This window comes from Lampetra fluviatilis, chromosome 60, assembly GCF_964198595.1.
Source record: "Lampetra fluviatilis chromosome 60, kcLamFluv1.1, whole genome shotgun sequence".
In the NCBI taxonomy this organism is placed as follows: Eukaryota; Metazoa; Chordata; class Hyperoartia; order Petromyzontiformes; family Petromyzontidae; genus Lampetra; species Lampetra fluviatilis.
Window position 1 is genome coordinate 4,382,173 of NC_136334.1, and position 12,698 is coordinate 4,394,870.

At 47.2% G+C, this 12,698-nt stretch overlaps 1 protein-coding gene across 3 annotated transcripts in view; it reads left to right on the forward strand.

Annotated features, from left to right (window-relative positions):
* The window catches only part of LOC144950911 (transforming growth factor-beta-induced protein ig-h3-like), a 254,138-nt gene that overhangs the window by 96,237 nt on the left and 145,203 nt on the right, over positions 1-12,698 (forward strand). For all 3 annotated transcript variants that reach the window (XM_078881080.1, XM_078881079.1, XM_078881078.1), the window contains exons 9-10: positions 3,858-4,070; positions 11,911-12,048. In XM_078881080.1, the coding sequence (XP_078737206.1) occupies positions 3,858-4,070; positions 11,911-12,048 (351 nt within the window). The remainder of the gene's footprint in view (positions 1-3,857; positions 4,071-11,910; positions 12,049-12,698) is intronic.

Consider the following 12,698-nt stretch of genomic DNA (forward strand, 5'->3'; position numbering starts at 1 on the left):
AGTACGACGACAGCCAGTAACATAATCACTCATGCAGAATGCAGGGTGTGTACTGTGACGTGTCCTTCACAACACACGCCCAAGAACACACGAGCCTCTGTACACGATCAACCTCAAGAGATATAAGGGAGGGTCAAAGTGGTCGTTGCTTTGCGCTCGTTTCCTGACCGACAGTTGGGAATTCCAAACGCCATTGGTGGGAATACCACTTTACGTTGGTGGGAATTCCACTTTACGTTGGTGGGAATTCCACATGTCATTGGTGGGAATTCCCGTGCAACTGGTGGGAATTCCACTTGACATTGGTGGGAATTCCACTTGTCATTGTTGGGAATTCCACATGCCATTGGTGGGAATTCCACATGCATTGGTGGGAATTCCCCGTGCCATTAGTTAAAATTCCAGTTGTCATTGTTTGGGAAACCCACATGTCATTGGTGGGAATTCCACATGTCATTGGTGGGAATTCTACATGCCATTGGTGGGAATTCCACATGTCATTGGTGGGAATTCCACATGTCATTGGTGGGAATTCTACATGTCATTGGTGGGAATTCCACATGTCATTGGTGGGAATTCTACATGCCATTGGTGGGAATTCCACATGTCATTGGTGGGAATTCCACATGTCATTGGTGGGATTTCTACATGCCATTGGTGGGAATTCCACATGTCATTGGTGGGAATTCCACATGCCATTGGTTGGAATTCCACATGTCATTGGTGGGAATTCTACATGCCATTGGTGGGAATTCCACATGTCATTGGTGGGAATTCCACATGTCATTGGTTGGAATTCCACATGCCATTGGTGGGAATTCCACATGTCATTGGTGGGAATTCCACATGCCATTGGTGGGAATTCCACATGTCATTGGTGGGAATTCCACATGCCATTGGTGGGAATTCCACATGTCATTGGTGGGAATTCCACATGTCATTGGTGGGAATTCTACATGTCATTGGTGGGAATTCCACATGCCATTGGTGGGAATTCCACATGCCATTGGTGGGAATTCCACATGCCATTGGTGGGAATTCCACATGCCATTGGTGGGAATTCCACATGTCATTGGTGGGAATTCCACATGCCATTCGTGGGAATTCCACATGTCATTGGTGGGAATTCTACATGCCATTGGTGGGAATTCCACATGTCATTGATGGGAATTCCACATGTCATTGGTGGGAATTCCACATGCCATTGGTGGGAATTCCACATGCCATTGGTGGGAATTCCACATGTCATTGGTGGGAATTCCACATGCCATTGGTGGGAATTCCACATGTCATTGGTGGGAATTCCACATGTCATTGGTGGGAATTCTACATGTCATTGGTGGGAATTCCACATGCCATTGGTGGGAATTCCACATGCCATTGGTGTGAATTCCACATGTCATTGGTGGGAATTCCACATGCCATTGGTGGGAATTCCACATGTCATTGGTGGGAATTCTACATGCCATTGGTGGGAATTCCACATGTCATTGATGGGAATTCCACATGTCATTGGTGGGAATTCCACATGTCATTGGTTGGAATTCCACATGCCATTGGTGGGAATTCCACATGTCATTGGTGGGAATTCCACATGCCATTGGTGGGAATTCCACATGTCATTGGTGGGAATTCCACATGCCATTGGTGGGAATTCCACATGTCATTGGTGGGAATTCCACATGTCATTGGTGGGAATTCTACATGTCATTGGTGGGAATTCCACATGCCATTGGTGGGAATTCCACATGCCATTGGTGGGAATTCCACATGCCATTGGTGGGAATTCCACATGCCATTGGTGGGAATTCCACATGTCATTGGTGGGAATTCCACATGCCATTCGTGGGAATTCCACATGTCATTGGTGGGAATTCTACATGCCATTGGTGGGAATTCCACATGTCATTGATGGGAATTCCACATGTCATTGGTGGGAATTCCACATGCCATTGGTGGGAATTCCACATGCCATTGGTGGGAATTCCACATGCCATTGGTGGGAATTCCACATGTCATTGGTGGGAATTCCACATGCCATTGGTGGGAATTCCACATGTCATTGGTGGGAATTCCACATGTCATTGGTGGGAATTCTACATGTCATTGGTGGGAATTCCACATGCCATTGGTGGGAATTCCACATGCCATTGGTGTGAATTCCACATGTCATTGGTGGGAATTCCACATGCCATTGGTGGGAATTCCACATGTCATTGGTGGGAATTCTACATGCCATTGGTGGGAATTCCACATGTCATTGATGGGAATTCCACATGTCATTGGTGGGAATTCCACATGCCATTGGTGTGAATTCCACATGCCATTGGTGGGAATTCCACATGCCATTGGTGGGAATTCCACATGCATTGGTCGGAATTCCACTTGTGGGCATTCCACGTGCTATTGGTCGGAATTCCAGATGTCATTGTTTGGGAAACGCACATGTCATTGTTTGGGAATTCCACATGTCAATGGTGGGAATTCCACATGTCTATGGTCGGAATTCCACATGTCATTGGTGGGAATTCCACTTGCCACCGGCGGGAATTCCACATGCTTTGGTCGGAATCCACATGTCATTGCTTGGGAAATCCACATGTCATTGGTGGGAATTCTACATGCCATCGGTGGACATTCCACGTGCTGATGACAAGATATTCACGGTTCACCTTTGAGACAATCTCATTTAATCACTGCACTTAAACTATAACTTTTTTCATCTCGGAGGTTGATCGGTTCTACCGGTGATTTAAACAATGGCCTGGTTCGATATTGCAATAATGTCCCAGAAGGTTATTTTAATTTCTTATTAGTTCTATTTTTTATATTGTAAATATGTGTCTAATGGCTGTTGTAGATATAAGTAAAGAAATAGCTAGGCCTGTGCTCCACTAACTCAATTTACAAGCGATAAAAATTAACCCGTAAAAACAAAGTTTTTCACTATAAATCCTTTATATGCGTGGCGGCTACAGTCCTCTCGTCCTCTGGCTTGAGATGGCTGCCACCTATGGGTCAGATGATTGCATTGCACCATTAAGCAATTGGTAATTAAATATAATATTTTTGTCCTAAAAAGTGTACAATTTTTGCATTTTTTTTCACGAACATTAATTGTCACGCACAACGAGTCTGTGTGGAAAATGTCAGCTCGATTGGATCACGGGAAGTGGGTTAAAAAACGACCGAAAGATTTGCACAGTCCTAAGCAAGCAAGCGAACTTAATATAAAGGATTTAATAAAAGCGTTTACCTCCAACGAAGTGACGCTCTCCTAAGATGGAGGGGGCCGAGTCGGGCACCTGAATAGAATTTGAACTCTGATTTTGAGGTGGGGACCTCGCGAGTGGCGTTGGCGGACTGCTTCGGATGACACCGATTGCTGGATGGCGAACTAACATCGACGGCGCTTGAGCTACCGGATGTTTGTGAAGTTAGTTCAACACGTGGTAGGTTTTCGTGACAAATATTATCCACAATAGAGGTTTTTGGGTTAGATCGCGTATATATAAACTTGTCGTTATACCCGCCACCACCCGGCACATCCAATTAGTAAGGTTTGTCACGTAAACAAATCACGCCAATTCGTTTCACCGGTAATTACAACCAGCATCATCAGGCGGCAAGTCAGAGTTGTGGAGAAATCCTCCTGTTTCGGCGTTAAATAGAGTAATAAATGCGATGTCGTCACTTGTGGACCGATCAGGTACGAAGACCAGAAGGGGGGGTTGGGTGGCGGAGGTTTATGTGTGCGTTGTGACGTTGCCGTACATTTGAGTCACATCTGTTCCCGTCGTCCGTTCCTAACCATGATGCCCCCCCCTCCACTTCTCCGCCCGCTGTCCCGCTCGCAGCTGTGATCAACAACCACATCTTGGAGTCGGTGCAGTGCTCGGAGGCCGTGCTGGGCAACAGCGTGGTGGACTCACGCGAGGGCAGCCCCACTACGCTCGGCTGCGAGGGTGGAGAGTTCCGCATCAACGGACTGAGCAGTGTGGCCCAGCGGGACCTGGTCGCCACCAACGGCGTGGTGCACACCATCGGCGATGTCCTCATCCCAGACTCCGGTGCGAACGCTCGCCGGCACGCGCGTGTGCGTGGGAAAACTTACGTTTCGATTTGAAGCTTTTCGTGACTGCAGGGATTCATCTTTTTGGTTCTTTCGGTAAAGTCAGACCTGGGTTTCACCTGAGGACGGCTGCTTGCGTTGTGGCCGAAACGTCGGTAGGAATTATTTTATTGTGTTTTATTTTTATTATTTTATTATTTCCCTTCTACGTGACTTTACCGAAAGAACTAAGAAGATGAAACTTACGTTTCGATTTAAAGCTTTCGTGACTGCAGGGATTCATCTTCTTGGTTCTTTCGGTAAAGTCAGACCTGGGTTTCACCTGAGGACGGCTGCTTGCGTTGTGGCCGAAACGTCGGTAGGAATTATTTTATTGTGTTTTATTTTTATTATTTTATTACTTCCCTTCTACGTGACTTTACCGAAAGAACCAAGAAGATGAAACTTACGTTTCGATTTAAAGCTTTCGTGACTGCAGGGATTCATCTTCTTGGTTCTTTCGGTAAAGTCACGTAGAAGGGAAGTAATAAAATAATAAAAACAAAACATAACAAAATAATATAATTCTCACCTGAGGACGGCTGCTTGCGTTGTGGCCGAAACGTCGTCAGAATTATTTTATTTTGTTTTATTTTTATTATTTTATTACTTCCCTTCTACGTGACTTTACCGAAAGAACCAAGAAGATGAAACTTACGTTTGTTGGGAGGGATGGGGGAGGGGGATAAAAAGGAGGGAGAGGTTCAAGTCGCGAGATGTCATTTTTTTGGGGGGTTTTGTGTGAAGCTCACAACTCTTCGCGAGCGAGCCCCCGATGTGCAGGGCATGTTGGCCGCAGTGCGCGTGTGCGTGTGTGTGCGTGTGTGTATGTGCATGTGTGTGTGTGTGAGTGCGTGTGTGTGTGTGTGTGTGCGTGTGTGTGTGTGCTCGTGTGTGTGCGTGTGTGTGTGTGTGAGTGCGTGCGTGTGTGTGTGCGCGTGTGTGTGTGCGTGTATGTGTGTGCGCGTGTGCGTGTGTGTGTGCATGTGTGTGTGCGCGTGTGTGTGTGCATGTGTGTGTGTGTGTGCGTGTGTGTGTGCGCGTGTGTGTGCGCGTGTGTGTGTGCATGTGTGTGTGCATGTGTGTGTGCATGTGTGGGCGCGTGTGTGTGTGCGTGTGTGTGCGTGTGTGCGTGCGCATGTGTGTTTGTGCGAGGAGCGATGTACAGCGGCTTAGCGCGCTGCGAACCCGGCGACCCGAGTTCGATTCCAGCTCATGGCCAACACCAGTGACGAATATCTGAACCGGCCCTGGGCCTCCCCTAGATCGACTCAGCCTCAAATGAGTACCTGATGCGATGTGTAATCATTGCCACTCGCGGATAAAGGCGGCCGGGCGTGGTGTTGGCCACCCACCCCCTCGTGTGCCGTGCCGGCCTTCATTTTACCAGATAAGGTCCACTGAGCTACGTAGCTCTTTTTCATAAGAGTCCTGGCCACAAAAATTATAGCACAACGAAGTGGCTTATCATCACGTGGATCATTCACAGCAGCCAAAAGCACAATGTCGATTTCGATTTAAAGCTTTCGTGACTGCAGGGATTCATCTACTTGGTTCTTTCGGTAAAGTCACGTAGAATGGAAATAATAAAATAATAAAATATAACATAATAAAGTAATTCTCACGACGTTTCGGCCACAACGCAAGCAGCCGTCCTCAGGTGAAGAACAGGTCTGTCGGGAAGACAGAGTCTGACAGACCTGTTCTTCACCTGAGGACGGCTGCTTGCGTTGTGGCCGAAACGTCGTGCGAATTACTTTATTATGTTTATTTGTATTATTTTATTATTTCCATTCTACGTGACTTTACCGAAAGAACCAAGGAGACAACAATGTCGATTCTAAATGTGGAGGGAAAACCCAAGGGCCCGGGGAAAAATCCACGCGACCACGTGGAGAGAGACATGCATACTCAAATATACAGCAGCAGGCATCATCAGGGTCGGGATCGAACCCACGATCTCCTGCATACCAGGCGAGGTAGTTAACATCTTGCCGCAGTGGTTTTGATGAATGACCACGAGGCATCCCAGGTGATGATTCACGTCCGCCTCTGGAATGACAGGCCAGCCAGCGATAGTTTGTTGCGAGCACGACCTCCTGCATACCAGGCGAGGTAGTTAACACCTTGCCGCAGTGGTTTTGATGAATGACCACGAGGCATCCCAGGTGATGATTCACGTCCGCCTCTGGAATGACAGGCCAGCCAGCGATAGTTTGTTGCGAGCACGACCTCCTGCATACCAGGCGAGGTAGTTAACACCTTGCCGCAGTGGTTTTGATGAATGGCCACGAGGCATCCCAGGTGATGATTCACGTCCGCCTCTGGAATGACAGGCCAGCCAGCGATAGTTTGTTGCGAGCACGACCTCCTGCATATCAGGCGAGGTAGTTAACATCTTGCCGCAGTGGTTTTGATGAATGACCACGAGGCATCCCAGGTGATGATTCACGTCCGCCTCTGGAATGACAGGCCAGCCAACGATAGTTTGTTGCGAGCAGGGCAATTTCGCTGTCCCACGTGGGGCCGAAAGCGATCGCTGTTTCCTCAGCGGTGACGATAACACAATTTTCACGAGTTTGAAAAGGCATCAGGCACATTGAGTATAGAGGCATGTGTAATGAAATTCATATCTAGCTCTGAATATCACATACGCACGAAGTGCCGATCAACGCACTTAACGCAACCGCCTCTTTATTTATTTTCGCTCTCAGGTGTGTGTTTTTATCTTTTTTATTAGTTTTTTTTCCAGACGTGTCATTTCCTTTGGTTCGTACCGCTTTGACGCCGACTATACTGTCGGCGTTGCGTCGCGAGAGGCCACGTGTCAGCGCCCGGGGTCCTCTTGCGGTGTGCGGGGTAGGGCTGAACGATTAATCGATTTCAAATCGATATCTCAATTTGAAACAATGCGATTAGCAAATCGCAAAGGCTGCGATGTTTTGCGATTTAAAAAGTCATATTACTTCTTTATTGGAATCGCTTTATTTTTTATAATTATAACTTAATTTAACTTAACAATTGTTCTATGTTTGATTGTTCTATTTACATTTTTTTTTAAATAAATACATGTTGGAAGCAATTCATATATTGTAAGTTCTCATCCTATATATAGAGCAGTTCATATTTTGATGGTACCATGTGGAAATGCTCCATCACATGTTTTCAATATATTACACAGTGGATCTTGAACTGAAGCCTGACTTGAAAAAATGTACTCTCAAATCAAATCGGAATCGCAAAATCTGTCAGAAAAATCGCAAAGAGATTTTTCCCCCAAAATCGTTCATCCCTAGTGCGGTGGCGGGGGGCGGTGGTGGTGGATGTATCCCTCTGCCACCTTCGTGTCTGAGAGAGAACGGCCCGTGGAAGCGAATATTGCAGAGCTGCATCTGAGACGCCTTCTTAGAGTGAACCTCCGACCAATCAGTAAAAAAAAAGTGTCACGTTGACAAAAGACAAATAGTTCACTGCTTTAGCCCACCGGTGTGTTGAAGCGTGAAACCACAACATTTCACGCGTGTCGGGTGGTGGAGGGTTACGACACATTTATAAATAACGCGATCTAAACCCAAAAATCGTTGATTATGAACAATATTGGTCGCGAAAGCCTACGTGTTAAAGTGAACCTCCGGTTCACGCTGCAACGGGTGCGTCACTCTCCCAGACCATTCAGCGTCGTAGGATGTGGTTTTACCGCAAGGCCATCGAGACGATGTTTGATTTTGTTTCACGACTGGAGAAATGAAGCCAAGGAGGCGACTGCAGAGCACAAACATTTGACGCGGTGATTGTGTTGCCTCGTGCGGTCATTGGCGATGGGGGCTGCTGAACATGAATTCCCGAGGCGCGAGAACCAATTTTAATCATCATTTATTTGGCAATACTGCATTGGCAGCGATGCACAAGCAGCGGCAACGGCGACAAACAACAGCGGCAGAGCTCAACACATATTTCAATAACACTGTGGTCTCATCAGTAAAAAATTAACCCGTAAAAACAAAGTTTTTCACTATAAATCCTTTATATGCGTGGCGGCTAGAGTCATCTCGTCCTCTGGCTTGAGATGGCTGCCACCTATGGGTCAGATGATTGTCTGCCACCATTAAGCAATTGGTAATTAAATATAATTAATTTTTTCCTAAAAAGTGTAAAATTTTGGCAAAAAAATTTTCACGAAAATAAATTGTCACGCACAACGAGTCTGTGTGCAAAATGTCAGCTCGATTGGATCACGGGAAGTTGGTTTTAAAAACGACCGAAAGATTTGCACGGTCGTAAGCGCGCAAGCAAACAAGTGAACTTAATATAAAGGATTTTAAAAAAGTACATGACAGGTGACGTTTCGGGTAATGAGCCTCCTTGAGAGCACATAAATGACTCTCACCCGTTGGCCTCTCTATGCGCAGTGGAGAAGAGCCATTGCCCAAAGCGTCATGCGTTGTAAACGTTTGCACGTAGGTGTGTTGAACTTCTTTCGCGCCGTACATAGCCAACCGTCGCTAAATACGAGGTGCGGCAAGGGGGTGGCAGGGAAATACAACGGAAACTAAACCCAACCAAAAAAAAACAGTTGTTTCAGACTCTGTCTCCTCGACAGACCTGTTCTCCACCTGAGGACGGCTACTTGCGTTGTGGCCGAAGCGTCGTGAGAATTATTTTATTATGTTTTATTTTTATTATTTTATTATTTCAATTCTACGTCACTTTTTCCGAAAGAACCAAGAAGATGAATCCCTGCAGCAGTCACGAAAGCTTTAAATCGAAAAGTTGTCAAGAAATTAGTTTTCAATCCAGACGCTTTTAAAGTGCATGGCTCCAGAGACACGAATGTGTTGGGGTTTTTCTTCAACGGTTTTACTAAACTTGACTCCTATGTTTGTCGTGGTCAAATCTTGTCATCAAAATTTCGTCCACTTCCTGTTGTCCAATCAATTTCTAATTTTGCACACGTGCTCAGATCCGGTGACAATGCATGCCGGTATCAAAATCGATAAATCAATGAATTCGCTACTTTAAAGCAATTCACATTTTGTACGGACGCCTTATTATTTATAGATATATTTGCGTAGGTAAAAAAACGCAACGATCCCTAAACTCTCGAACCGCCTCTGCTCCGTGTGAACGAGTTACTGAAGTAATAAATCAATTCAAGTAAGCGTTGATGTGGGAGCAGGCGCTGCATCATTGACGTACTTCTCGACTGCGAGCTAAACGAAGTTGCTAATTAAAGCGTTGTTTTAAAAAGGAGTTCATTTACACCATGGGAACCTCATTTGCCAGTAAAAATATGATAATTGTTTTTTTATACCCTTCTATCTGGCAACAAAACTGACACCTTTTTACAAGGAGTCATGTTTGCATAGACCGCAATACCTGCAGCCATAATGCAAACAAAAGACATACTCTGATAATGTATGCACTGTCCTTGAGGTGCGCCTATAGGCGTCATCTAGTCCAACCCATGTGAGACTAGGCTCTAAGGAAAGTTGTCTCGGGTGTGGACCAATCAACTTCAAGGACAGTGCACATTATCAGAGTTATGTCTTTTGTTTGCATTATGACTGCAGGTATTGCGGTCTATGCAAACATGACTCCTTGTAAAAAGGTGTCAGTTTTGTTGCCAGATAGAAGGGTAAAAAAACTATTATCAGGAGTTTATTTAGTTTTCGTCTAGCTTCATTCAAAGCCCTGGATTTGAATGCGGGGGTCATCAGCGTTACCAGCTCAGAACTCTGACCGCCCCCCCTTCCCCCCTGAGCGCCAGCCAGGCCTTCTTTCTCTGAGCCAATTATAGTAACGAGTCCCTGCCAAGGTGGATGAGTCATTCGAACAATGAAGCGCTTGAGCAGAGAGGTATATATATCCGCGGCGCGTGTGCGTTTTAACACAAGCGTCATCGAATACAAGTTATGCGCCGCTGGGGATGAAATGTGACATTTTCGAGTAATTGCTGTGAAAATATTTTCACTGGCAAAAACATTTTTTTTTGCAGCTGTGGATTTTTATTTTTCCCCTCCTTCATTTGTCAAGAAGTTGGAGTTCCCGACACCACGTCAGCCTGGTGATGGTCACGGGGGTGGCGGGGGGGTGGTGGGTTTGGGTATGAGTTTGGGACTTGGTGGTGAACTGGTCATTTAAAAGGTCTGTTACATCACATGGAGGCTCCAATGCCAACCAATTTGTTCCCAAAAGTGAGATGTTAACTACCTCCCCTAGTATACAGAAGGTTCGTGGGTTCGATCCCGATCCAGACACCTGTATATTTGGAATTTGCGTCTTTCTCTCTCTCTCTCTCCCCGTTGTCGCGTTGATTTTTCTCCGGGTTCTCTGGTTTTTTCCCTCCACATTTGTAAACACGCGTTCAGAGTGTTTGGCTGCTATAAATTTCCACGTGTTAAGCCTCTTCGTGGGGCCATCATTTGTGGCCAGGTCATTCGTGAAAAAGAGCTACAGAGCTCAGTGGGGACTTACCTGTTAAAATAAAGAAAAAAGATTTTTAAAATTAATTTTTATTTTTTATTTGTTTTATTTGTATATCAATCAATGAATCAATAATAATACCCGTATCAAATGCCGGAAGTGTATTGGCTAGACAGAGGCTTCTAGCCACAGATGGTGAACAAGGAAGGACCTCTTGCGTGCTGGTGGATTGTAACTGAACGAGCAACAGGAAGGATCACGCTCATAGGGGGCCGTCCATAAATGACGTCACGCGATTTTGGGCGATTTTTGACCCCCCCCCCCCCTCTTCATGAGGCGCCACAAAAAGTCAGACCCCCCTTAAATATGCCATCACAAAGCTCTGCCCCCCCCCCCAAAACCATATTTCCATAAAACATGCTTCAAATCGCTTTCAACTATTGTCATTGTAGTGCGTATTTAATGTGGTGCTGCACAGATGTTGTAGGAGTGTTGTTATAACAATTTTATATTTATTTAAAGTTGCGCATTTTGATGCGACGTCACATTTCTCAACCTCCCCCCCCCTCGTCACACATCGTCACAAATATCTGACCCGCCCCCTAGGTGCGTGACGTCATTTATGGACGGCCCCTAGCGAAATGCGGCCGCTGTTTTTCCCTGTTCGCGTGGAATGTGTCCGCGCACTGGCGTCATTCATGCAGGGGGCGTGATCACGATGCCATTGAACATTAAGACGATGTCACCAACCGTTATGATGACGTCACCGACCATTGTGATGTCACCGACCATCACGATGACGTCACCGACCATCGTGATGTCAGTGACCATTAAAACGATGTCACCAACCGTTACGATGACGTCATCGACCACTGTGATGTCAGTGACCATTAAAACGATGTCACCAACCGTTACGATGACGTCACCGACCACTGTGATGTCAGTGACCATTAAAACGATGTCACCAACCGTTACGATGACGTCACCGACCACTGTGATGTCAGTGACCATTAAAACGATGTCACCAACCGTTACGATGACGTCACCGACCATCGTGATGTCAGTGACCATTAAAACGATGTCACCAACCGTTACGATGACGTCACCGACCACCGTGATGTCAGTGACCATTAAAACGATGTCACCAACCGTTACGATGACGCCACCGACCATTGTGATGTCACCGACCGTTACGATGACGTCACCGATCATTGTGATGTCACTGACTATTAAGACGATGTCACCAATCGTTACGATGACGTCACCGACCATTGTGATGTCACCGACCGTTACGAAGTCGCCGACCTTTCACGACGACGTCGGAGCCGGTCGTTGACCCCGCCCCATGCCCTCTGCCCCCCCTCCCTCCCCCACAGCCAAGACGGTGATGGAGCTGGCCGACTCGGCGGGCGTCACCAACTTCGTGGACATGTTTGCCGAGGCGGGCCTCATGAAGAGCCTGAAGCCCGGGGTCGACTACACGCTGCTGGCACCCAACAACGAGGCGACAGACGGTACGGAGCCACGCGCTCGCCCGCTCACCCGCTCACCCGCTCACCCGCTCACCATCTCACGCGCTCACCCGCTCACCCGCTCGCCCGCTCGCCCGCTCACCATCTCACCCGCTCACCCGCTCACCTGCTCACCCGCTCGCCCACTCACCATCTCACCCGCTCACCCACTCACCCGCTCACCCGCTCCCCCCTCGCGGTGGAAAAAAACACAGAGCTGCACGACGCTTGCTTGTCATCAATCGCGCACCACCGCACACTCGCTACACCCAGAGCCGGCCCAGCCACTAAGCGACCCTTTCAATTGCAAAGGGCCCCGTGGCCAGCAGAGGGCCCCCCTAGAGTCACTGCTAGCTAGTGGGTGAAAAAAATCATACATCAAAGGGGCCTCCAACCAAATTTTGCTTAGGGCACCCAAAGGTCTAGGGCCGGTTCTGGCTACACCGCACTTGTTATAACTCTCACTCACTGCAGCAAACTCGCTGCACAACACTCGCTACACCACGCAACTACGATCGGCATGGCTGGCCACACGTCTGGCGTGAAAAAAGTTCAACAAGCACATCGCACTCGCCGCACCGCTCACCACACACACGCGCGCCACAAAGACCGCCGTGCTACCGAATTGGTTTCTTCGGTTTGTGTTGTGCGCG